Source organism: Oncorhynchus nerka, linkage group LG12, assembly GCF_034236695.1.
Source record: "Oncorhynchus nerka isolate Pitt River linkage group LG12, Oner_Uvic_2.0, whole genome shotgun sequence".
NCBI classification, from domain to species: domain Eukaryota; kingdom Metazoa; phylum Chordata; class Actinopteri; order Salmoniformes; family Salmonidae; genus Oncorhynchus; species Oncorhynchus nerka.
The window spans coordinates 58,489,854-58,517,699 of NC_088407.1; the positions used below are offsets into that span (position 1 = coordinate 58,489,854).

Genomic DNA, 27,846 nt, shown 5'->3' on the forward strand with positions numbered 1-27,846 from the left:
GCACCAATACATAATACTCAAACATACAAACAAACAATCTCCGACAAGGACATGATGGGAAACAGAGGGTTAAATACACCACATGTAATTGATGGGATTGGAACCAGGTGTGAAGGAAGACAAGACAGAACCAATGGTAAATGAGAAGTGGATCAGTGATGGTTAGAAGATCGGTGACGTCGACCGCCGAACACCGCCCCAACAAGGAGAGGGACAGACTTCGGCCGAAGTCGTGACACCTACTTGTCTTTAAAAATAAATTACAAGAGGCTATTCATTTTTGTCGGCATTCATGTGTTATGTTCTATGTTGATTGTCAGTTATAAAAGTGAGAAGACTATATTGAAATGTCTGTTACCTTAATTATTTATTAATTTTAGTAGTGTGCATAAGCAGCTAGGAAGAGATGGTAAGGGGACTCTCATTAGGCCTTAAACGTAAAATATCTTGCCTATGTATTGCATGATGACAAGTGTCAGCAACAAGTGTCAGCCTCAACCACCTTTAGAATTGTATTCAAGGTGGGGTACCTTGGAGAAATTAATTGTTATAGTTAACATTTTCAAACCCCCTGCACTTGGGAAACAGACCCCCCTGCAAGTCTTTCTTCAAGTCCTATTTTAAAGGCATTGTTCATCCACATTAATTAATGTTATTTTATATTTTTCTTTACAAAATTCTTAGTGCTCTAATCTCTCAATGCTCATCTCAAAGTACACCAGATTAATGCATGTAGCTGCTGAAATCAAATTGTTCTTCTCCGGGGGAGGATTCCCCCATACACCTCTACTACAGTTCCACCTCTGGCTTTGGGCTAAGCCTCCAATGTCTTCAAATCTTGGAAACGCCCCTGGAAATATGATAGAAATATTATAAACCATGGTCATATTTACCTATATGAAGCCTATAAAATACATACATAAGATGCATAGACTACTACAGTATTCATCGTTGTGCTTTTGGCAGTAGTTATGGGAAAAAATGTTAGCCCTCCCCTCAAGATTACAGAAAATGAACTCTTATTACGAAGCACTCCTGCGCTCTGGATATCACTGAATCCCATTTATGCTGGATGGTGTAGCCCAGTTGTTTCCAATCTGTGTTCCGGGGTATTGTAGGTCGTCTGTGACTATTTTAGATGTTTTATAATAAATAAGTCAATTCTAATAACAGTTGGGATTATTAATGTTATAATAAATTGTATTTTACTTTTCACAATCAAAATAGTTTATAATAATAAAAATAGCCTTTTAATGTGTTACATTCATTTCAAAAAAATTAACTGCTAAGATATTTTATGTAAAAAAAAAGGAATATACGAATCCCGGATCTTTTGATAGCGATTTGGTGGTCCCCGGAACGGAACATTTTGGGAACCTCTGGTGTAGCCTAGATTTACAGCCATACGCGCAAGAGGAGTATACGTGAACCATATGCTAGGGGAGCAGACCTTTCTCTCGGCAGTAATTCGGTTATTTTTGCGTCTGTTGTGTTATTACTAAAGTAGGTTACCTACATTTAAGTTAATTGTACTGTAGCAAGAAGAATGGGCTGCGCAATATCAGGACTGGCACCGAAAACACTTGGAGAGACAAAAACGGAAGAAGATGTTGCGCATCTCAACGAGAAGCAAATCCAGATGATCAAAGAGTCCTGGAAAGTTATCCAGGAGGACATTGCGAAAGTTGGAATTATTATGTTCGTCAGGTGAGATGTTTTGAATAGTTTTGTTTTAGTTATTTGTAAGCAAGCTAGATATTCGCTTTATCAGACTGAACATTTTCATAATACACATCTCGCACATAGAAAGGCAAAACTCTTCAACACTATTGCTCTCAACTTCAAATAACAGAGATAAATACATTCCAGAAATGATTGAATAAATTGGCTAGAACAAAGACAGTTTGACCGCAGGGACTGCATGATACTGTAAGTGACTAATGCTACGTTTATTAACATTTATGACGTATTTGTATTTAATATGGATCCCCATTACAGCTACTCTACATTGTGTCCAGCAAAATTAAGGCAGTTATACGAAATTAAAAACATGACAATAAATACATTCATTATTCACAACACACTATCTGTGTGCCCTCAGGCCCATACACGACTATACATGAAAGAATATGCCAACTTCACATTACTCAAACTGTTATTACACAGTAGTTATTTGTCTATGTGTGTTAATTATAGCTGCAATACATATGACTTTGTGGAAACAGTAGGATCAAAATGTAGGATCAACACATAACTGTTATATTGTATGAGAATTAAGCCCCATCATCCTAATAAAATGATGTCACTCCTTATGCTGCCAAAAAGCTCTCAAGGCATTTTAGGGAGAGGCATTATTTGGTCCACAACAGAGAGGAGTCTCGGGGCTCAATGATTGAATGTGACTGTGACATTGTGCCTAACCTCTGCTCACAAGCAAGCAACTGTACATAGTCATATTCTTTAACCTCTGCCACATCCTTCTGCCTTGGAGACTTTCATGAAGGGGTTGGAGGGTGTTGCCTCCCTCCCTCCCATCATCCAACATTACATCTCAATGTTGCATAACAAATATACAGCACCAGTCCTCTTCCCATCTACTGACAAACAAAGACATTCACAGCAAAGAAAATACATTGCATCGAGCACAATGGCCAGCCTTTGAAATGTAATAGCTCGCAGACAGAGAAAAAAACATGAATATTGAGTGCACAATGCATTCCTAGTTTGGTGCTAATGTAGTCAGACATTATGGCTGTTAGTGGAGAGAGATGGAGAGAGAGAGACCACCAGGCTCAGCACAGCAGATGGCTTCAAGCCCAATCAGGGCAATGTGTCACTGGCCTGGAGGAGATCCAGAGAGTTGAAGAGATTGACCTTAGCGTGTTGGCCTGGGACCACTGGTGCCTTCCTTGGTTCAAGGTCACTTCAAGGCCCTTAGAAACAAAGGCTGACCTTGGGTTATCAGCAAGGCTGTCCTCAGGTTAACAGCATGCACATTCAATTAGACCAGCAGCACTGTGAAGACTCCACCTTGTTGCCCTCCTCTGCTCTGTGTACTACTAGACCAAGAGTGTCTCACCAGGGAATGTATTTTCTATAAGCTGACAGTGGAAATGTAATTGATGGACTGTACAGATCATGCTGTGTGTATGCTATGTGAGGAAATGTAAACTCTTCTATCAAAGGCGAGCCTTTGAAATATCTACTGCATATGAGAGAGAGCAGGAATTAGAATTCCACTTCAAACCCCTCAAGTACAGGGAATACACTGCAGATCAAAGTGTCGAGCTCTTGAACCGTGGTTTTCTGTGTGTGGGAGAAAACGAGACCAGGGTCATTTCCCCTGTGCTCTCACATCAGCGAGGTGTGGTATGAATTACATTGTGCCTATAAAGTGAGAATGACATTCACAGTAAAGAATATGTCCTCTAACAGCTTTGCCCGGAATAGGACTCATCTCGAAATCCACTTATCTTGACATCCATTTCACCTAACCACAGAATTGTACAATTTATTCAGGTTTGCATTCAGTGCAGCATATGTCCAGAAAATGTTTTTTTCTTCAGCATGTATTACTTTGCTTCCCTGTTCATACTTTGTCATTCACTGCTGTTCTTTAACGGTTCTAGTAGTTGTGGCATAATTCCATATCATTCATGTGTCAACTTAAGTCCCCTGAGACGTATCACTTATAGTACAAGGTTTATTGTCAGCCAAAATGCATTAAAAAAACATTCATTTTTAATGCAAGAACATAGCCACCATTCAGAGAGACCTATTTTGAAATCACCCCACACACCTCTTCTCTGCTCCTATTCATTTATTTCAAGGGCCTTGTGTTTCTGACAGTAGCAATGGACTGAGATACAACTCTGAGTGTAAATAAGGTTCTCTCCCTCACACACAGAGGCAGTAAAAGGTGCAAATCAAAGTGTATTATACCTCACTTCATAAAATGACTGACTAGAGGGATGAGGGAAAACACAAAACAGAGATGATTGGTTGATTACTATGAACATAATTAGCATTATAAAGCCAAGTAATTCATGCATGGTTCCTTTAGATCCCACAGAGCTTTAATGGAACTCACAGCAGGGTTTACTGATTTCGTGACTATATTTAAGGTAGACACCTCTGCTGGAAATGCTCACTGATAGTATTGCAACATGAGTTAAATCTCTTGTTAAAGGACCAATGAAACCATTTTTATCTCAATATAAAATCATTTCTGGGTAACAATTAAGTACCTTACTGTGATTGTTTTCAATTAAAATGGTCAAAAATAAACAAAAACATCTATTTCATTTCTCAAGCAAGACTTTTTATAGGACTTTCTGGGAGTGGTCTTAGTGGGGAAGGGGAAACTGAAAACTATCATTAGCAGAGAAGTTTGGAACTTTCTTTCTTATTGCTCTATTAAATAAGTTACCGCATGGTGATGTCACCAGGCAGACCAAAACTCCAGCCCATCAAAACAGGCAACAATTTCTGGTGGTCATTTCAAACAGCTCTTACACTAAACAGACATTATCATCATTTTCACAATTTGATAGTAACCTCAGTGTGGAAATATATATAAAACAGAGGAAAATCACGTTTTAGACTGCAGCGTAAAAAATGAAACGATTTACTAAGTCTGAATCAGGCCCAAAATGCATAAAATAAAATAGAAAAATTAAAAAACAATATATAGAACCATATCATGAAAGCGGCAAAGTCTATGAGAAAGGCCATACATGAATGGGTCTGAAAGGGCAGGGGAACTCTTACGGCCAGGGCCAGATCACATCTGGGGACCGAATTATGACACCTTAAATGGCAGGGGAACTCAATACAGGCAGCTCTATGAGGAGACGGACAAGTGGGTTTTACACCCCCTGGCACTGAGTGTGTTGATGTTGTGATTGCAGCCCATAGTAGGCCCAGAGCAAAACAGGCAAGGACTGAGGGTTAGAGAGCAGCCAGGACTGATAGATGCAAGGAGATCAAACAAACAATCAGATCTCAGAGATTTTCTTAAAATCACTGTGTGGATGAGATGTGATGACTTTAAACACCACCTTGAAGATATTGACAAGGATAGAGACAGGCATGGCTTAACTAGAGGACCATATCAACACTTACATGATAAAAAAAACAGTGGATGACTTTTAAGACCTTATTTACTTGCTTGAACTCTGTTACATAGTCAGTGGGAGAATTTGGAGGACGGAGGGATGTTTGTGTGTGGGCATGAATACGTCAGTTTGGTTAAGGCAGGCTTAATGAAGCTGGCTCTTGTAGGCTCATGTCTGTTGTCTTGGTAACAGGTTATTTGAGACCCATCCAGAATGCAAGGATGTATTCTTCCTGTTCCGAGACGTGGAGGACCTTGAGATGTTACGAACCAGCCGGGAGCTCAGGTCACATGGCCTACGGTCAGTCGCCACACCACAACACTGTACAACTCTTAAGTTCAATACACTACAGCCGGTGTACCACAGAGGGAATGGTATTTTTATATATATATATATTTTTTTTTACATATATCTCACAATGTACCATCACTGATTACATTGAAGCAAACTAATGTATGACATACTGTAGAGATTAAGTTTCCTATTTCAAAGATCTGTCAACACTGTTTGTGTCCCTATATGAGATTATCATTATCTGGCTAGCTATTATCAGGTCTGCTGCCAGTGAAGAACACACTTATCCTCCACCTGCAGCTCCCAATGGTGTGTTTTCTCCATTCTGTTGTGTCACTGGGGTATGCTGAGCCTCTTAGTGTTTCTCCCCACAAAAGGCCAATAAACCTAATTAAGCCTGAGGACTCCACTTAATCAAAGGTATGAAGGCTACAGTGGCATTACAGGAGACAGACATGGATATGTACACTACATCTCCACACAGCCTTTCCGAGCTTATACTCCCAGGAAAAGGCCAAGTGCCCCTCAAATCACTTGCACAGGCATTACTGCCAAATGTCCTCACAGGCCCCCAGAGGGAGTACACCCATTTATTATTCTTGTGCATATTTATCTTTCTGCATAAACTCTCCCTAACATGCTCTTCGGTGTAAAATACAGGCCTACGGGCAACAACGGAACCATGTTCAGTTTCAGCGTTTAATGTCGGAGAACAATTGTTGAAAGGGAGGATAAACGATGACTAAATTAAGTGCCCGCTGTATGATCAAATGATGGTGATAATCAAGGTGTGCCTGTGGGTCCTAATATCCAGGCCTGTGTTTCCTCTCAGAGTAATGTCCTTCATTGAGAAAAGTGTGGCCAGACTGGACCAGCTGGATAGACTAGATGTTCTGGGTGTGGAGCTAGGGATGAGCCATTACCATTACAACGCCCCACCCAAATACTACAGCGTAAGACACACACACTGACGATGCATCTTAAGCAAAGTTAGAGTTTGCATTTTTGGGGGGATACATGTATACATCCCTATTCTGGTGTGATTTCTTTCCAGTATGTAGGAGCAGAATTCATCTGTGCTGTCCAACCCATTCTCAAAGAGAGATGGACCCCTGAGCTTGAGGAGGCATGGAAGGTACAGATTTCACTCTTTCTTGGCGCCCCCTGTGATTTAATATGTGGTTGTCAATCACATGCTCTTCTAGGAATTCACCCAGTAGAAATGTTCAGCAGAATGCGTTGAATTGGTATAATCATGGGTGTAACCAATTATTGTCCAAGAGGTCCCTTGGCTTTCTGCTGTGCCAGTGTTATTCACATCCAATGATTCATGTCAAGATGGAAATTATCACCATTGGATGAGATAGGTTGACTGACATGAACATTTCAATTTCAATTAACCAGAAATGACCATATTGTGGAACCAGTGCATGGCTCTGTCACATCATGTAACCCTGCTTTACATAACTAACAAAGTATTATATCATACACTCTTAAGTAAAATATACATTTCAGTACAATGTAAAACTGCGCTGTGTGTGCTACTGTGTATGATGTGAATAATGTTTTGTTTTTTTGATAGTCACTGTGTTTTCTAATTAGTTTTATGGGTTACATGACTCCATGAAAACAATGGCTAATTTTACAGAGTTAACTAGCCTGGCTATTATAAATAAAATGAAATGAGTGAATGAAGCTCTGTATTTTATCATAAATGTTCCATTGAAACTGTCTGTACTTGCCTCTAGTGGATTCATGGAGAACTGCCCTTAACTCCAACCTTGTGCTTACCAGTCCTAAAAAAAGTAAATGAGTTACCTCAGGTTCGTTCAGCCATTCTTATGGGGTAAATGAATTACCTCAGGTTCGTTCAGCCATTCCTATGGGGTAAATGAGTTACCTCAGGTTCGTTCAGCCATTCCTATGGGGTAAATGAGTTACCTCAGGTTCGTTCAGCCATTCCTATGGGGTAAATTAATTACCTCAGGTTCGTTCAGCCATTCTTATGAGGTAGGGTAAATGAATTACCTCAGGTTCGTTCAGCCATTCCTATGGGGTAAATTAGTTACCTCAGGTTCGTTCAGCCATTCCTATGGGGTAAATGAATGGGGAAGAATGGGGTTTAGGGATAAACAACAAAAATAAGGTCTGAGGTTAACACATAAATTTTATCAGCATATCGATTGCGCAACCAGGGGTGGTAAAACCTTGGATCATTGTTACTCTAACTTCCGCGACGCATATAAGGCCCTGCCCCGCCCCCCTTTCGGAAAAGCTGACCACGACTCCATTTTGCTGATCCCTGCCTACAGGCAGAAACTAAAACAAGAGGCTCCCACGCTGAGGTCTGTCCAACGCTGGTCAGACCAAGCTGACTCCACACTCCAAGACTGCTTCCATCACGTGGACTGGGACATGTTTCGTATTGCGTCAGATGGAAATATTGACGAATACGCTGATTCGGTGTGCGAGTTCATTAGAACGTGCGTCGAAGATGTCGTTCCCATAGCAACGATAAAAACATTCCCAAACCAGAAACCGTGGATTGATGGCAGCATTCACGTGAAACTGAAAGCGCGAACCACTGCTTTTAATCAGGGCAAGGTGTCTGGTAACATGTCCGAATATAAACAATGCAGCTATTCCCTCCGCAAGGCTATTAAACAAGCTAAGCGTCAGTACAGAGACAAAGTGGAATCTCAATTCAATGGCTCAGACACAAGAGGCATGTGGCAGGGTCTACAGTCAATCACGGACTACAAGAAGAAACCCAGCCCAGTCACGGACCAGGATGTCTTGCTCCCAAGGCAGACTAAATAACTTTTTTGCCCGCTTTGAGGACAATACAGTGCCACTGACACGGCCTGCAACGAAAACATGCGGTCTCTCCTTCACTGCAGCCGAGGTGAGTAAGACATTTAAACGTGTTAACCCTCGCAAGGCTGCAGGCCCAGACGGCATCCCCAGCCGCGCCCTCAGAGCATGCGCAGACCAGCTGGCCGGTGTGTTTACGGACATATTCAATCAATCCCTATACCAGTCTGCTGTTCCCACATGCTTCAAGAGGGCCACCATTGTTCCTGTTCCCAAGAAAGCTAAGGTAACTGAGCTAAACGACTACCGCCCCGTAGCACTCACTTCCGTCATCATGAAGTGCTTTGAGAGACTAGTCAAGGACCATATCACCTCCACCCTACCCGACACCCTAGACCCACTCCAATTTGCTTACCGCCCAAATAGGTCCACAGACGATGCAATCTCAACCACACTGCACACTGCCCTAACCCACCTGGACAAGAGGAATACCTATGTGAGAATGCTGTTCATCGACTACAGCTCGGCATTCAACACCATAGTACCCTCCAAGCTCGTCATCAAGCTCGAGACCCTGGGTCTCGACCCCGCCCTGTGCAACTGGGTACTGGACTTCCTGACGGGCCGCCCCAGGTGGTGAGGGTAGGCAACAACATCTCCTCCCCGCTGATCCTCAACACGGGGCCCCACAAGGGTGCGTTCTGAGCCCTCTCCTGTACTCCCTGTTCACCCACGACTGCGTGGCCACGCACGCCTCCAACTCAATCATCAAGTTTGCGGACGACACAACAGTGGTAGGCTTGATTACCAACAACGACGAGACGGCCTACAGGGAGGAGGTGAGGGCCCTCGGAGTGTGGTGTCAGGAAAATAACCTCACACTCAACGTCAACAAAACTAAGGAGATGATTGTGGACTTCAGGAAACAGCAGAGGGAACACCCCCCTATCCACATCGATGGAACAGTAGTGGAGAGGGTAGCAAGTTTTAAGTTCCTCGGCATACACATCACAGACAAACTGAATTGGTCCACTCACACTGACAGCGTCGTGAAGAAGGCGCAGCAGCGCCTCTTCAACCTCAGGAGGCTGAAGAAATTCGGCTTGTCACCAAAAGCACTCACAAACTTCTACAGATGCACAATCGAGAGCATCCTGGCGGGCTGTATCACCGCCTGGTACGGCAACTGCTCCGCCTCAACCGTAAGGCTCTCCAGAGGGTAGTGAGGTCTGCACAACGCATCACCGGGGCAAACTACCTGCCCTCCAGGACACCTACACCACCCGATGTTACAGGAAGGCCATAAAGATCATCAAGGACATCAACCACCGAACCACTGCCTGTTCACCCCGCTATCATCCAGAAGGTGAGGTCAGTACAGGTGCATCAAAGCTGGGACCGAGAGACTGAAAAACAGCTTCTATCTCAAGGCCATCAGACTGTTAAACAGCCACCACTAACATTGAGTGGCTGCTGCCAACACACTGTCATTGACACTGACCCAACTCCAGCCACTTTAATAATGGGAATTGATGGAAAATGATGTAAATATATCACTAGCCACTTTAAACAATGCTACCTTATATAATGTTACTTACCCTACATTATTCATCTCATATGCATACGTATATACTGTACTCTAGATCATCGACTGCATCCTTATGTCACTAGCCACTTTAACTATGCCACTTTGTTTACTTTGTCTACATACTCATCTCATATGTATATACTGTACTCGATACCATCTACTGTATGCTGCTCTGTACCATCACTCATTCATATATCCTTATGTACATATTCCTTATCCCCTTACACTGTGTATAAGACAGTAGTTTTGGAATTGTTAGTTAGATTACTTGTTGGTTATCACTGCATTGTCGGAACTAGAAGCACAAGCATTTCGCTACACTCGCATTAACATCTGCTAACCATGTGTATGTGACAAATAAAATTTGATTTGAGATCTTATACGTTTTGATCTAGAAGATAATATCAGTCAGTTAACATGACCTTTATGAATTATGAAGACTTTATCTGCTTGTTTTGAATACATAAATGCTTTAAAAGAAAATCACAAAAGGGGACGTTAGCTAATGAAGATGATCTCATAGAACAACATGTACAAGATCTCCATAAGCCTGTGTTTACCACAGACCTTTTTTTCGGTCTTTATTGACCCCACGCACAGTGGAGGATTGTTAGAGTGGCCAAAAAATCTCCAAGGATCACAGCTGGAGAATTGCAGACCTTAGTTGAGTCTTGGGTTCAGAAAGTCTCCAAAACTACGATCAGACACCACCTACGTTACCACAAGTTGTTTGGGAGGGTTGCCATAAAAAATCCTTTGCTGTCATCAAACAACAAACTCATGCGCCTAGTTTGCCAAACGTTACTGGAACTTTCAAATGGGACCAGGTTCTATGGTCAGATGAGACCAAAATAGAGCTTTTTGGAAACAAACACCAGAGGTGGGTTTGTCGGAGACAGAAATATATCCATGCAGAAAAGTACTTCATCCCCACTGTGAAGTATGGTGGTGGTTCTTTGATGTTGTGGGGCTGTTTTTCTTCCAAAGGCCCTGGACAACTTGTTAGGATACATGGTATCATGGACTCCATCAAGTATTAGCAGATATTAAATCAAAGCCTCTTCTAGGAAGCTTAAACTGGGCCTTCATTGGATCTTCCAGCAGGACAATGAACCAAAGCACACCTCAAAATCAACACAAAAATGGTTCACTGACCACAGAATCAAGGTTTTGCCATGGCCATCCCAGTCCCCTGACCTAAACCCCATATACAACCTGTGGGATGAGCTGAAGAGGAGAGTCCACAAGCTTGGGCCTCAAATCTGAAGGATCTGGAGAGATTCTGTATGGAGGAATGGTCTCAGATCCCTTGCCATGTGTTCTCCAACCTCATTACCCATTTTAGGAGAAGACTCAGAGCTGTTATCTTGGCAAAGGGAGGTTGCACAAAGTATTAAATGAAGGGGTGCCAATAATTGTGGCACACATATGTTTGAGAGAAATATTTGTTTTATGTTAGAAATTAATTTTTTCTTTCAATTATTTTACTTTAATTGAAAGTTTGATTTCTGTGAATATTTTGAATGAAAGACCAAGAGGATAACGAATAAATATGTTTTTTTACAGCCTGTTTTGCTCATATTTACAAAGGGTGCCAATATTAGTGGAGAGCACTGTATTCATACCCTTTGACTTCTTTCACATTTTGTTATGTTACAGCCTAAATTCTAAATGGATTAAATAAATAAAAAATCTACACACAATACCCCATAATGACAAAGTGAAAATGTGTTTTTAGATAAATACAGAAATATTGAATTTACTTAAGTATGCACACCCGTGTCAATACTTTGTAGAAGCACCTATGGCATTGATTACAGCTGTGAGTCTTTCTGGGTAAGTATATAAGAATTTTCCACACCTGGATTGCGCAACATCTGACATTATTTTCAAATTTCTTCAAGCTCCATCAAATTGGTTGTTGATCATTGCAACCATTTTCAGATCTTGCTATAGATTTGAGTCAAAACTGTAACTCGGCCACTCAGGAACATTCACTGTCTTCTTGGTAAGCAACTCAAGTGTAACATTGGCCTTGTATTTTAGGTTATTGTCTTGCTGAAAGGTGAATCCATCTCCCAGTGTCTGGTAGAAAGCAGACTGAACCCGGTTTTCCTTTAGGATTTTGCCTGTGCTTAGTTCCATTGTTTATTTTTATCCTGAAAAACTCTCAGTCCTTAACGATTACAAGCATACCCATAGCACGATGCAGCCACCACTATGTTTGAAAATATGGAGAGTAATGTCAGGCCACAAAGTGAATTGCTTAGCCCCATTTTTTGCAGTATTACTTTAGGGCCTTGTTGAGAACAGGAAGCATGTTTTGGAATATTTTATTCTGTACGGGTATCGTTCTTTTCACTCTGTCAATTAGTTAGTATTGTGGAGAAACTACAATGTTGTTCATCCATCCAGTTCTCCTATCACAGCAATTAAACTCTGTAACTGTTTTAACGTCACCATTAGCCTCATGGTAAAATCCCTGAGCTGTTTCCTTCCTCTCTGGAAACTGAGTTAGGAAGGACACCTGTATCTTTGTAGTGACTGGGTGTATTGATACACCATCCAAAGTATAATTAATAACTCCACCATCTTTTTTTTTTTACCCATCTGCCAATAGGCTTCCCTTCTTTGCAAGGCATTGGAAAACGTCCCTGGTCTTTGTGGTTCAAATCCAGTGCTCGACTGAGGGACCTTACAGATAATTATATGTGTGGGGTACAACGATGAGGTAGTCATTAAAAAATATTTTTTAAACACTTTTTTCAGTCCATGCAACTTGTGCCTTGTTAATTAAACACATTTTTACTCCTGAACTTGCCATATCAAAGGGATGGAATACTTATTGACTTAAGACATTTCAGCTTTTCAATTATGGGATATTGTAGGTCATTGACAAAAACATCTCAATTTAATCCATTTTTAAAATCAGGCTGTAACACAACAAAATATGGGATAAGTCAAAGGGTGGTATGACTACTTTCTGAAGGCATTGTATAAGGGTGGGAATACTTTGGAACAGATTTCCAAAATTAATAAACTCACCAGTTGGGGGAACCCTGCATTCAGACACCTTGATTCGAATTCTACATTATTACAGGTATCCTCATAATTCCTTGTGTGTTTGTGAACCAGACCCTGTTCCTGTACCTGAGCAGGCTTATGAAGCAGGGCTACCAGGAGGAGACAAGCAGACATCACCATGAGGCAGCATCCTGCAAGGAAAGGCCAGAGAAGAGGAACACACCCAGATGAGAGGCCTGGCCTCCACCCAGAGACTGTTGAGCATAGCACAAACATGTGGCACGTGGCTTTTAGCTGTGTATATAGTGTATTTATCGCTTACAGTATTCATTTTCTACATACAGTTGAAGTTGGAAGTTTATATACACTTAGGTTGGAGTAGTTTTTCAACCACTCCACAAATTCCTTGTTAACAAACTATAGTTTTGGCAAGTCGGTTAGGACATCTACTTTGTGCATGACAATTAATTTTTCCAACAATAGTTTACAGATTATTTCACTTATATTTCACTGTATCACAATTCCAGTGGGTCAGAAGTTTACATACACTAAGTTGACTGTGCCTTTAAACAGCTTGGAAAATTGTAGACCTCCACAAGTCTGGTCCAACACCTAAAGGTACCATGTTCATCTGTACAAACAATAGTACGCAAGTATACACACCATGGGACCACTCAGCCGTCATACCGCTCAGGCAGGAGATGCGTTCTGTCTCCTAGAGATGAACGTACTTTGGTGCGAAAAGTGCAAATCAATCCCAGAACACCAGCAAAGGACCTTGTGAAGATGCTGGAGGAAACCGGTACAAAGTATCTATATCCACAGTAAAACGAGTCCTATATCGACATAACCTGAAAAGCCGCTCAGCAAGGAAGAAGTCACTACTCCAAAACCGCCATAAAAAAAGCCAGACTACGATTTAAAACTGCACATGGAGACAAAGATCGTACTTTTTGGAGAACTGTCCTCTGGTCTGATGAAACAAAACTAGAACTGTTTGGCCATAATGACCATCTTTATGTTTGGAGGAAAAAGGGGGAGGCTTGCAAGCCAAAGAACACCATCTCAACCATGACGCACGATGGTGGCAGCATCATGTTGTGGGGGTGCTTTGCTGCAGGAGGGACTGGTGCACTACACAAAATAGATGGCATCATGAGGGAGGAAAATTATGTGGATATATTGAAGCAACATCAGTCAGGAAGTTAAAGCTTGGTTGCAAATGGGTCTTCCAAATGAACAATGAACCCAAGCATACTTCCAAAGTTGTAGCAAAATGGCTTAAGGATAACAAAGTCAAGGTACTGGAGTTGCCATCACAAAGCCCTGATCTCAATTCTATAGAAAATGTGTGGGCAGAACTGAAAAAGTGTGTGCGAGCAAGGAGGCCTTCAAACCTAACTCAGTTACACCAGCTGCGCCAGGAGGAATGGGACAAAATTCACCCAACTTATTGTGGGAAGTTTGTGGAAGGCTACCTGAAACGTTTGACCCAAGTTAAACAATTTAACTTTTTATGGCTGCCCTCCCGTTAACGGGATAATTGTCATCAACAACCGCTGAATTGCATAGCGCCACATTCAAATAATATTACTAAAAATATTTATATTCATGAAATCACAAGTGCAATATAGCAAAACACAGTTTAGCCTTTTGTTAATCTACCTGTCGTGTCAGATTTTGAAAATATGCTTTACAGCGAAAGCAATCGATCGCTCGACAAAACATTATGTACACCTAGCATCAATTAGCTTGGTCACGAAAATCAGAAAAGCAATCAAATTAATCGTTTACCTTTGATGATCTTCGGATGTTTTCACTCACGAGACTCCCAGTTACACAATAAATGTTCCTTTTGCTCCATAAAGATTATTTTTATATCCAAAATACCTCCATTTGTTTGGTGCGTTATGTTCAGAAATCCACAGGAAAAGCGGTCACGACAACGCAGACAAATTCCAAAAAGTATCTAATGTCCACAGAAACATGTTAAACGTTGTTTTTAAAATATATAATCGATAATATATCAATCGCAACTGTCTTTTTCAGTCAGAGAGGGAAAGGCAATGGCTGCCCAAACTCTGTTACGCATACAAAACGCTGCTGGCACCCGGCCATACAATGACGCGATGTTATCTTTCTCGTTCATTTTTCAAAATAAAAGCCTGAAACTATGTCTAAAGACTGTTGACACCTTGAGAAAGCGATAGGAGAAGGAATCTGGTTGAAATCCCTTTAAATGGAGCAAAGGCAGGCTATGGAGCATGGAGTTTTCAATATAGAAGCCAATTCCTGGTTAGATTTTCATCAGGGTTTCGCCTGCAATATCAGTTCTGTTATACTCACAGACAATATTTTGAAAGTTTTGGAAACTTTAGTGTTTTCTATCCAATACTAATAATAATAATATGCATATATTAGCAAGACTGAGGAGCAGGCCGTTTAGTTTGGGCAACTTATTCATCCAAGCTACTCAATACTGCCCCCCAGCCATAAGAAGTTAAAGGCAATGCTACCAAATACTAATTGTAAACTTCTGACCCACTGGGAATGTCATGAAAGAAATAAAAGCTGAAATAAATCATTCTCTCCTATTATTCTGACATTTCACATTCTTAAGATATAGTCGTCATCCTAACTGACCTAAGACAGGGAATTTTTACTAGGATTAAATGTCAGGAACTGTGAAAAAATGAGTTTAAATGTATTTGGCTAAGGTGTATGTAAACTTCCAACTTCAACTGTAGCTCGTGTTATCAGCCTACAATGTAAAGTTAAACGGCGTATTCCTTATTTCAACAAATCGCTGCCAGATTGATATTTATTCCAACAAAGCACTTTCTCATTTTACAGTAACAATTTGTATTCCTCATCAATGACATTGTGATAAACGATGACATGACATCATTCATCTGACATGTGTGTTAAAAGCTGCAGCTGTGTGTCATTCACTGGAAAGTAATTATAATCCTTAATGATAATTATCATGGTTAGGTTTACACCCAGTAAGGAAAACCAAGCCTGTTGATTAAAAACTAAATTTATCAAGTACAAGGTTCTCTCTGTATCCATAAATCAAATATGCCAATCAGCCACCAGTAAATATACTATATTATTCAGAAGTTTCTAAATACTTCTCCCTTCACTCAATCTTCCATCACATGGCAAATATATCCTACAAATTAAAAGAGGCTGCAGCTTTTCTGCATTTGAATTGATAATACAACAGTACAAGAGGCCTTACAATGTGTCAGCTAACTTTTGGATCCTCGCTTTACAGCTTAGCTTACAACTATGAATTTACCAACTTCATTAGGCGGACACATGAGTGACGAAGAACTAATTGGACCAATAAGGAACTCACCCATTTAATAATTTCTTCTTAAGTAAAAACAAAAACAATTCTGTATCTCACTTTCCACCATAAAATATAATAATCTAACATTTTCCGAATGGCAAAAGAAACATTCAGCCCCAACCCTAACAAATGTATTTGGCAGCTTCACTCGTAGTTAGTATATAGTTACACATTTAATCATCTATCCATAAATGGTTAAGACAAGGTCCGGTTGGAAAGTAAATCAGAACTTTAGTGAACATGTAATCAAATTGATGCATGCAAACCGAACTGACTAAATAGGTAGTAGTTAAAATGAAAACGATTTGAAAGGCATTTTATCAACACGATCCATCCTTTCCGTGACTACATAAACGATGCAGCTCTCTGTGTAACTTGGATCCAGGCCAGAGATGTTGACATGGGGGTGGGGGGGTTGATCTAAAAAGGCAGCTCACTTATAGTATCCTCTGAGTGTTAAACTCCTCAGCTCTCCCTTCATCCCGATACCATTCACTGGCCAGGGAGGAGACACTGCTGTGTAAACAATGGAATGCTGTCAAAGCAGTCCCCAGGTGGAAGATTGTGGCCTGCAGCCAGCAGCAGGAAGGATGGGGGTAGAGATGATAGTTACGAGTGTTTGGAGGTGGTACAGGCAAGTCTGGGTTCCGCCAGTATGCTATGAAAGAGTCTGTTGCTCATTGGGTGGCGTTGGTTTTCTTGCTTTTGCTTTTCTTGTCTTTCTTCTTAAGGCCGTCCATATGTGCTCTCAGGAGGTTAGAGTATGCCTGAGGAGTTTGTCAAGAGGAACGTGTTTAAATGATTTGCTAAATCATTTTTAGCATTACATAGATCTAGTCAAACAAGACAATGTGCATTCAGTGCTCCATTTGTTACAAAAACCATACCACAATGTCAGTACCTACCATCTGGAACTTGATTACTTCTTTGGTGCTAACCTGGCGATAAAAGGAAAACTGATTAGCACTACTGTCTGCAAGGTATAGCAAATCATATGGATTTATTTCAACAGCGAAGTTAGAGTTCAACATCATAGTACCCTCAAAGCTAATCACTAAGCTAAGGATCCTGGGACTAAACACCTCCCTCTGCAACTGGATCCTGGACTTCCTGACGGGCCACACCCAGGTGGTGAGGGTAGGCAGCAACACATCTGCCACGCTGATCCTCAATACTGGAGGTCCCCAGGGGAGCGTGCTCAGTCCCCTCCTGTACCCCCTGTTCACCCAAGACTGCATGGCCAACCCCATCCTTAAGTTTGCAGACGACAACAGTGGCTGCCTGCCATACAGGACCTCTGCACCAGGCAGTGTCAGAGGAAGGCCCTAAAAACTGTCAAAGACCCCAGCCACCCCAATTATAGACTGTTCCCTCTACTACCGCATGGCAGGCGGTACCGGAGTGCCAAGTCTAGGACAAAAAGGCTTCTCAACAGTTTTTACCCCCAAGCCATAAGACTCCTGAACAGGTAATCAAATGGCTACCTGGACTATTTGCATTGTGTGCCCCCCCCAACCCCTCTTTTTACACTGCTGCTACGCTCTGTTTATCATATATGCATAGTCACTTTAACTATACATTCATGTACATACTACCTAAAATTGGGCCGACCAACCAGTGCTCCCGCACATTGGCTAACCAGGCTATCTGCATTGTCCCACCCACCAACCCCTATTTTACGCTACTCTCTATTCATCATATATGCAGTCACTTTAACCATATGTACATACTACCACAATCAGCCTGACTAACCGGTGTCTGTATGTAGCCTTGCTACTTTTATAGCCTCGCTACTGTATATAGCCTGTCTTTTTACTGTTGTTTTATTTCTTTACCTACCTATTGTTTACCTAATACCTTTTTTGCACTATTGGTTAGAGCCTGTAAGTCTACAACTGTCTACAACAGTTGTATTTGGCGCACGTGACAAATAAACTTTGATTTGATGTCAGAACACCCAAGAGCAATGGACAACATCTGATTACTAAGTAGACAGAATAGATTCCGACCCTACGCTTGCTTACAGCTGCACTGGGGTCGGATAGGCTTGCTGTTTACATTAAGCCACCGCAGATCTGGCTCAGAAATCGCACCTCAACCCAGGGATGTGAAATTGCGTTGCGCTCAGAAATTGTACGTTTTGAAGTAACTGCTGTTTTCATCCTCATGCTAGCTAGCAGTAGCCACAGCAACCATTATGGAATGGCAAGTCGCATTGAACAACAAAGGAGCCGATTGGCTGACACTGTCATTACAAAATGGCTGTGGCTTATGCAACCGAGCATGAGGAAGAAAAGGGCAGGTTCCTGAAAAACAAGCAATCTCGCACCGGTTCCACAGTGTCTTAATCGAAACCGGAAGTCTGTCCGACCCCAGTGCAGCTGTACGCAAGCTTGGAGTCTGAATCTAGTCTGGCTAAATACTAAGTAGAGATGTATGGACTAATTGCCTGACTAGGTAAGAAAAATATTTTATTCTAAAAATCAACCAAGCCATCATAAATCACTTCTTTGCCACATGATGTTGTAGACTGACCACTGTGCTGATTTTCTTCTTGCCGTCTGACGCTCTGAGTAGACACTTGTTGTCTGCTGGTTCATAACTCTCTGTGTGGCCTTTTCTGGGGACTGGTTTGGTTCTCCCGTCATCTGTAAAGTTCATGACAACAAACTACAGGTCAACAGGATTACTCACTGCAGTTGGACTGATCAGACAGCCTTAGATTCAATAACCCTGAAGCAACTACCAGCAGATAGTCACAAAAAATGAAAAAAAATCACAGAAAAATAAATATTACACAATTAAAACATTTGCGCTGAGAAAAGCACCGGGGATGGACAGCTTTCCCATAGAATTGTATTTTATATTTTGGGACATGGTAGCGCCTCTATTTACGTAAATAACAACTCATGTCACTCAATTCAGTACTTCCTAGGTCCATGTATCAAACAGTTATTTCAGTTATATTAAAACCAGTCAATTCTGGAGTTCAACAGATTAGATCCATACATTTTATAAAAATGCAACAATAAAATGATTAAACTCAAGGGCAACAGAATAGCAAAAGTATTCCCAGATTTGATACATATTAATCAAACAGTGTTTATTAAACATAGACACTTAAAATACAAGAACATTTCTCAGTATAATACAATACGCAAAAAGACAAGATGTAGATTTCTCAATGGCTGTTGATGCTAAAAATGCTTTTGGTCGTCCTTGGAAGCATTCAACTTCCCAGCTGAAATAGTACATTAAATTAAAATATATAAATATCCAAAAGCAAAAATACAGTACATACCCCATAATGACAAAGCGAATACAGGTTTAGAATTTTGAGCCAAGGACTGAGCCAAGGACAACATGCTTTCTGGTATGTTGAGGGGTGTTAATTCACCTGTTTCCATACATGTTTCATTTTAAAACATTTATCTTACAAAGGAGTTGTTTAACTGCTTAACTATTTAGCTCTACTTGGAATTGTATTTGGGATTTTTTAACTCATTTTTTACTAATCTTTACAGGAAAATTCCACAGGCACTATCTGATGTGTGAAGCCATTTCAATGCAGATAATGTAGAAGGAAAAGCTGTGTACATTTGCAAATACTGTGCCAAATCATATGTGACAAATGCAACAAAGATGCAGAATCATCTGGCCAAGTACATAAAGTTCCCTCGGCGCTCACAACAAGCAACCTCTGACAAAAGTCCATCTACTTCTATTCGAGGTGAAAAGGATGAATCAGACACCTTACGATAGCAACAGCTCATGGTCCTCCTGGAATCAGAAGTTTTTTTGACTCAATGGTGGAACATAGTCAGAGAAATGCTGATTAATGTTTTGCTCGAGCTCTGTATGCAATTGGTTCACCTCTGATGCTCACAGGCAATGTGTATTGGAAGAGATTTCTGAATGTTCTTCGCCCAACATACACCCCTCCAACCAAACATGCTTTATCTACTAATTTGCTGGATGCAGAGTTAAAGTGAAAGTCAAGCAAATCATAGAGAAAGCAGACTGTATTGCAATCATCTCTGATTGGTGGTCGAATGTTCGTGGGCAAGGAATAATTAACTACATCTCCACCCCTCAACCAGTAATCTACAAGAGCACAGACAAGTGACAACAGACACACCGGTCACTAAATTGCAGATGTGCTGAAGGCAGTCAACGACCTTTGACCACAGCATGTATTTGCACTGGTGACAGACAATGCTGGAACATGAAGGCTGCTTCGTCTAAAGTGGAGTCCAACCCTCACGTCACACCGATTGGCTGTGCTGCTCATGCATTGAATCTGCTCTTCAAGGACATCATGGCACTGAAAACAATGGATACGCTCTACACGAGAGCCAAGAAAATGGTTAGGTATGTGAAGGGTCATCAAGTTATAGCAGCAATCTACCTCACCAAGCAAAGTGAGAAGAATAAGAGCACCACATTGAAGTTGCCCAGCAACATGTTGTCATCATGTTTGACAGTCTCCTGGAGGGGAAGGAGTCTCGCCAAGAAATGGCCATATCACAGTCTGCCGATATGGACTTCCCCATCAAGAGGATCCTCCTGGATGATGTATTTTGGGAGAGAGTGGTAAGCAACCTGAAATCTATAGCAGTAGCCATTGCACAGATTGAGGGAGACAATACTATCCTGTCTGATGTTCAGACTCTGCTTGCAGATGTAAGAGAATAAATCCTTCCTGCCCTGCCCACTTCACGGTTGCTCCAAGCAGAATAAACTGCAGTTCTGAAATACAAACAAACCATGAAGACTTCTGCCTGAAGCCCATACACGCCACAGCGCACATATGCTGGCAAGAGCATCCTCTCTGGTGCAGAGATCAACAAGGTCGATGGTGTCAACACTACCGTGTCTCGCCACCTTGGCCTGGATGAGGGCAAGGTTCTTGGCAGTCTGGCGAAGTACACTTCCAAGCAAAGGCTTTGGGATGGAGATGCAATATGGCAGTCATGCCAACATATCTCATCAGCCACCTGGTGGAAGGGACTTTGTGGATCTGAGGCTCTTTCCCCTGTAGCCTCCATCATCCTTCAAATCCCACCAACATCAGCCACCTCAGAGCACAACTGGCCCTCGTTTGGGAACACACACACACACCAAAGCACAACAGGCTGACCAATACAAGGGTGGAAAAATTGGTGGCCATCTGGGCAAATTTGAGGCTTTTTGGGCCAGACAACAAGCCATCCATAACAAGGTTGGAAAGTGACAGTGAAGATGAGGCCTCAGAGTCTGATGTTCAAGAGGTGGACATTGAGGAGATCCAGGATGAAGACATGGAAGCCTGAGAGAAAGACAACCAAAGCTTTAGTTTCTAGACTATCATTTTACAGATATTGAAAATGTTCTGGGGAGATGCGATGGATCATTGGGGATCACTCAATATTCCGTTTCCTTTGTTGTTCAGTAAAATTATCCCATGTGAAGAGTAAACTCATTTAATTAAAGTTCAATTCAAAATGTTTATTTTATTTTATTTCAATTGGAAGGATTTCATCATTTGCAATTGTGTCTACTTATGATAAGGGAAGAGGTTTTTGTTTCTGTCTCCATATGATATGGTAAATATATAAAATGCAAAAAACATCTACATTTAAATGGTATTCATATTAATTTGCATATATTGCCGTTAATTCCATCAGAAAGTTTCCACCTCTGAATATTCCCCAAAATGTGCAACCTTATACCCAACAAGACCCGAGGCTGTAATCGCTGCCAAAGGTGCTTCAACAAAGTACGGAGTAAAGGGTCTGAATAATTATGTAAATGTAATATTTCAGTTTGTTTAATACATTTGCAAAAATGTCTAAAAACCTGTTTTGCTTTGTCATTATGAGGTATTGTGTGAATATTGAGGAGGAAAAAAATGTAATTTATACAATAAGGTTGTAATGTAACAAAATGTGGAACAAGTTAAGGGGTCTGAATACTTTCCGAATGCACTGTACTTGACTAATATTGAAAACGAATGCCCCCTTAATAAAAAATATTTCTAGAAACTCAGGATATGAAATTAACATGTAATGGCAATAGGAAAAATAACTAACGATCTACAGCAGAAGTCTCCAACTGTTTTCTAGCATGAGAGCTACTTAAAAAAAAATGAAACGTCATAAGCTACTCTTTTTTTTCTAGCTTTCAAATAGGCACGTTCTTCTCTTCTCCTCTCTCCTGCAACTCTTCCCCAGGTCCTTAGTGTAAAAGAGAAAGTAGAACACTATGTTCTGTCAATATACCTGGTAAAATAATGGTTACTAAACTACTAAGGGGGCCCTATTAAATGTTATTTCCCCCTCAAAATATGCTTTATATTTTCCCAAATTAACTTAAGCTTTCCTGGTTTTAGATTTTTGGGGTTTTCACTCTTAAAATGAGAATTATTCACAGAGAAGCAACAAAATTGGATGTTCTGAGTCCATGTCAATGAATAAATCACATTTAGATTTGAGATCAATTTAGATTGGAGTGTAAACCCCCTTTAATTGCACATCTAGCGAGTGAGGAATGTGTGGTCTAAATTGCCGGTATAGCGATGTTTCTGTGCTGCTGCTGCTCATTTCATGGCAAAGTGAACAAATAGCAAAGAATAGATACAAATTATATTCCTTCTCATGATATACTTCTGCCAGGTAAGCCTACTTTGCAGTTAACATTTAATTTAAATGTTTTTGGGGAAAGTACTTCTGCCAACCCACAAGATGGTTAATCACATCCACTGGCTACACACAGAGAGATAAACAAAAGCGCACACCACACAGACAGAGGGGCAATATTGTTGGAAATGAATAGGCAGATAGTGTGTTAGGTTTGGGTTTTTAAGCCAAGTGGCTATCCAGGGATGGTATAATCTAAATGTTGCTTTTCTTAGATAGTAGCTGGGAGCTTGCGGTGTCTGATACTTGCGAGATTTGTTTATGACAGTTTGCTATGGAGCACGTGAAAATTGCATGCACTTTCAGAAATCCCGCTATGCCCTCAGACTAACCATCAAACAAGCAAAGCGTCAATACAGGATTAAGATGGAATCCTACTAGACCTGCTCTGACACTCGTCGGATGTGGCAGGGCTTGAAAACTATTACGGACTACAAAGTGAAACCCAAACGCGAGCTGCCCAGTGGCGCGAGCCTACCACACGAGCTAAATGCCTTTTATGCTCGCTTTGAGGCAAGCAACACTGAAGCATGCACGAGAGCACCAGCTGTTATGGATGACTGTGTGATAACGCTCTCGGTAGCTAATGTGAACAAAACCTTTAAACAGGTCAACAGTCACAAAGCCGCTGGGCCAGACGGATTACCAGGACGTGTACTTAAAGCTTCCGCGGACCAACTGGCAAGAGTCTTCACTGACATTTTCAACCTCTCCCTGACTGAGTCTGTAATACCTACATGTTTCAAATAGTCTACCATAGTCCCTGTGCCCAAGGAAGCGAAGGTGACCTGCCTAAATGATTACCAGCCCGTGGCACTCATGTCGGTAGCCATGACGTGCATTGAAAGGCTGGTCAAGACTCACATCAACAGCATCCTCCCGGACACCCTAGACCCATTCCAATTCGCATACCATCCCAACAGATGACGCAATCTCAATTGCACTCCACAACACCCTTTCTCACCTGGACAAAAGGAACACGTGAGAATGCTGTTAATCGACTACAGCTCAGCATTCAACACCATATTGCCCACGAAGCTGCTTGTTTGTTACCTATGCATAGTCACTTCACCCCCACCTACATGTACAGATTACCTCAACTAGCCTGTACCCCTGCACACTGACTGGTACCAGAGCCACCTCCTGTATATCGCCTTGTTATTCTTATTGTGTTACTTTTTACTTGGTAAATACCAAGTTGGTAAATACTTTTACTTGGTAAATACTTTATTCTTCTAGAACTGCACTGTTGGTTAAGGGCTTGTAAAGTAAGCATTTCACAAGAACATTACCACCTTCTTAGTTAAGAACACTATAACATGGAAGAAAATGAAACAGATTGTACAAAGAACCAATATTACTGCCTAAAAACACACCACTATGGAACAATTCTTGGATAGCTTTTCAGAATCCACTGATAAATTGACTCACATGGAAAACTGAAGGCATAGAAACCGTAAATGACGTGGTAAAAGTAAATAAATATTTCCCTGCCAGAATTAAAAAGCAATTTTGGACTGACCAATGTAGACATGATCAAATATACTGTATGCAACTTAAAAGTTTTATTTCACATAAGCTTACAGGTCAAAATTGGGACATCAGAGCAAAATTGAGGGAATCCTATTTGAATCAGAAAAACATACTCTAAAAGATACTTTAGAAAAAAATGTAAGCTATTGGAACCAACAAATAAAAATAACTGATATTGGCACAAGATGTAGGGAGTGTTTGTTATATTCAAACTACATTACCGTTAACAAAAATGTGACTAACCCAGTATAAATTAATGTATAGAATTTATTATACAAGAGACAAAATTCAAATTATACAGCACCATGGCAAAGTCATGTCGTAAGTGTAAAACTAACAATGACTCAATAATGAATGCATTCTGGGAGTGTTATAAAGTCCAAAATTTAAGAGCAGAATTAGAAAGCTGGCAGTAGGAAGTTTTACAATGTAAATGTATGTTTAATCTGTCTTATCTGCATTTTTCAAGTCATGGCATATGGGAGTGTGGTGAGATAAACAATATTGTCCAAACCATTGGGTGTCACTTATATCGAAGAAGCTATTACTTAAATACTGGAAGTTAAATGATACTCCAATGTTGAGAGAATGGAAGAATCAAATGCTTTATTATTTAAATATTGAAAAAAGTCTGGCAACAAACAGAAACATCATAACACAATATAAAAAGTAATATGCGGTAGTCTTAAAAGTATTAGAAACAACATTGGGTGTGGATACGTTGGGGACATTTGGGTCTGAACATATGTGATGCTATACATCTAGGTGGAAAGGTATTACGGCTGTCCCAGACTAAAAAATATATTGTGTGACCGAAAGCCGACCAATTGATTGGTAGAAATGTTTTACAATGTATTTTTCCATATATAGACACACCCTATGTGTTTTAATGAGATCAAATATACGCTTGTCTGATGAAATACACCACAAATGACTCAAGAGGGAGCCAGAGATCAAGATAACCAGAAGCGAAAAACCTTAACATAACCCCGACTATTCTCCTTCAGGTCCTACTGGCTTTCACAACAGTTACTATCCTGAAGATGGCGTTAGTAGGCTACATGAGGAGTTGGTAACCTTTCTCATGTGGAATGCCAATTTATCTTACAATTCTTACCGCCAGTTATGGTTTTCTTATGCACAATTTCGTGGAACAGTTTCATTTCATTTATAATAACGTCTTCATATCTAAAAATCATTGTCATGTGGTTAATCAAAATTCTATCCAAATGTAAATAAAAATGATACAAACCCAAAAAGTAACTTCTATTGCCAACTATGTAAAAAATAGCCTACACAAAGCAACAAATAAAAATACTGCAGCCTGCAGGTAGAAAATATCCTAAATATTGGCTACACATGGCCTTTCTGCAACGAACTTGAAACATTGTATCAACTATCAACTTGGCTCCAGCCAGAAGTTCAAGCTAGCAAACTTGCAACTTATAAAATATTCTGGGCCCTCAGAGTTTCCCGCACCAGTAAGCCCTGGAAAGATTTTTCAACTATTGTCATTCTCAATGTATGTAAAAACAGACTTTGTTTGCTTGCTGTTTGAGGTTAAGAAAACATTACTTTGAGAAGCTCCACAGCTCATTAGTGGTGGTGCGTTAAGCCAATCAGAAATACTATCAGATCCCCAAATGGGCACATTTATATGGCTACATTTGCGCGCCAGCCAGGTAGCCTACCTCTATGCGTAATCAGTGCGAGTCCTTACTCAACATTCACAGTAGAGCTCCAAACAAAGACAATGACTAAAATTGACATAACTTGTAAATGTAATGAACCAAAACTTGTTTCGCACAAGTGTAGCATGGGTTGTGCGCTCTTCAAACAACATGTCCACTCTGACAATGATCATGGTAAAAGACTGGAATAATAATAATATATTGAATGTATTAACATAAATTACCATAACCAAACAAAAACTGTAGATTACAAATTAACGGTAACTATAAACTATTACTGATGATATATGCAATGGGGGAATTGATACACTAACAATCAAGGCAAACAATTCACACAATTAAGTTATGAAATAATGAACGTGCACAAATAGGCAGTAGAGTAATTTCTGGGCACAGACCTTGGACTGTGCCATCCACCTGGCCTCCGCAATGGATTTGTTCACTGAGATGGGCGCGAATCAGACAGGCGTCTTGTGCCATAAAAATATATATTTGCTACTGCTCGACTAAAAAAAATCCCCGTCGACCAACAGCCAAACAATAGACCCGTCGACTAATTGGGGTCAGCCCTAAAAAGGTATGCATGTTAAATATGCACTATGCAGAATCGCTACGCAATTTCATGGTTGCTAAAATTATAATAGTTTGCGTGACAAAACAAGCAAGTTATAGAGTATCATTTTACTGTCTAAACCACTCTGAAATATATTTTCCATAACAAAAACGTATTTTCAGCTGTTTAAAGCTGGTGTACAAAACTTAAAGAGGCAAAAATGTTACTTAACAGGAAGCATAGAAATAGCACACATAACATATCTACCGTTTCTAAGAGACTTGCGTTCAATGAGAATGATAGTTCTATAACTCATGTGTGTGAATTTGGTGGAGTCGCCCAAAAAGTAACATATTGCTGCTTTAAGTTTATTGTTTTTGTCTATGCATGTTTGCTTGTAAAAAAATGCTGCTAAAAGTTAAATAAAATGTATAAATAAATATCACTGTAAATGTAAACCTCTGAGGTTGAGCTCAAAAGAGGATATAGGCCTAATATCAACATTTCCTGGAAGAACTTAAGGATAAACTCGGCCACCAAATAACGTTAAGTCACAGTTGACAAGATCTGAGCACTTACATTTCTTTAACGTGATGGCAACACTGCCTGTGGTCCTGCATTTCTGGAACAGCCGTGTAAGCTCCGTCAAAAACTAGAGGAAAATAATCAGATGTAATTTAGGTTCGTTAACAGTGATAACTGTGGTGGTAGCTTGTAACGTTATGTTAATACTAGCCAGCTGGCTAATGAGCTAACGTTAGCTACCTAACTCGCCGACATATATCCATGTGTGTGTAACGTCAGATATATTTTTTCGAACTCACTCTCTACGACCTAGCTATCTTGCTAGCTACTTCTTACTAAAAACTTGTCCAGTATTTCTTATTCTATAAAGCTGACAACAGAAGCAATCCAAACTAATAGTTAGCAAATGCTAGCTATGGCGGCAGAGCAAGCTAGCAGGCAGACGTGGTTTATTTTCCACTTATGCCAATGCAGAATACTTATCAAACTAAATCAGTCTTCTAATAGTGACAGTATCTAACTAAGATGTACTACATTAGTCGATCGGGCTTTCTATCATACCGAGTCGTTTTCAAGTAGTACCATGATTCCCACTGCAATTCTGTAACTTCAGCTAGCTGGCTAGCCCGTCAGAAGCACACGTACTACAACATGAAATTCTTCTCCGTAACC

General features: G+C 40.6%; 2 protein-coding genes across 4 annotated transcripts; one reads left to right on the forward strand and one right to left on the reverse strand.

The window, feature by feature from the left end:
• The first annotated feature begins 970 nt into the window (after nt 1-970).
• Nucleotides 971-16,215, forward strand: LOC115138450 (neuroglobin-like). Its single transcript, XM_029675305.2, has 5 exons — nt 971-1,707; nt 5,310-5,417; nt 6,244-6,364; nt 6,466-6,546; nt 12,949-16,215. Exons 1-5 carry the CDS (start codon nt 1,547-1,549, stop codon nt 13,066-13,068), a joined length of 591 nt encoding a protein of 196 aa, XP_029531165.1. The 5' UTR covers nt 971-1,546; the 3' UTR covers nt 13,069-16,215.
• Nucleotides 15,645-27,845, reverse strand: LOC115138452 (signal recognition particle 14 kDa protein-like). Of its 3 annotated transcripts, none has more exons than XM_029675308.2 (5): nt 27,736-27,845; nt 27,229-27,301; nt 18,731-18,843; nt 17,101-17,133; nt 15,645-16,962 (listed from the first exon to the last, which is right to left on the reverse strand). In XM_029675308.2, exons 1-5 carry the CDS (start codon nt 27,757-27,759, stop codon nt 16,873-16,875), a joined length of 333 nt encoding a protein of 110 aa, XP_029531168.1. In that variant the 5' UTR covers nt 27,760-27,845; the 3' UTR covers nt 15,645-16,872. The 3 variants fall into 3 exon arrangements, with proteins under 3 accessions (XP_029531168.1, XP_029531170.1, XP_029531169.1); XM_029675310.2 differs by having other exon boundaries at nt 27,757-27,838; XM_029675309.2 differs by lacking the exons at nt 27,229-27,301; nt 27,736-27,845 and adding an exon at nt 26,495-26,605.
• Between the last annotated feature and the right edge of the window lies 1 nt (nt 27,846).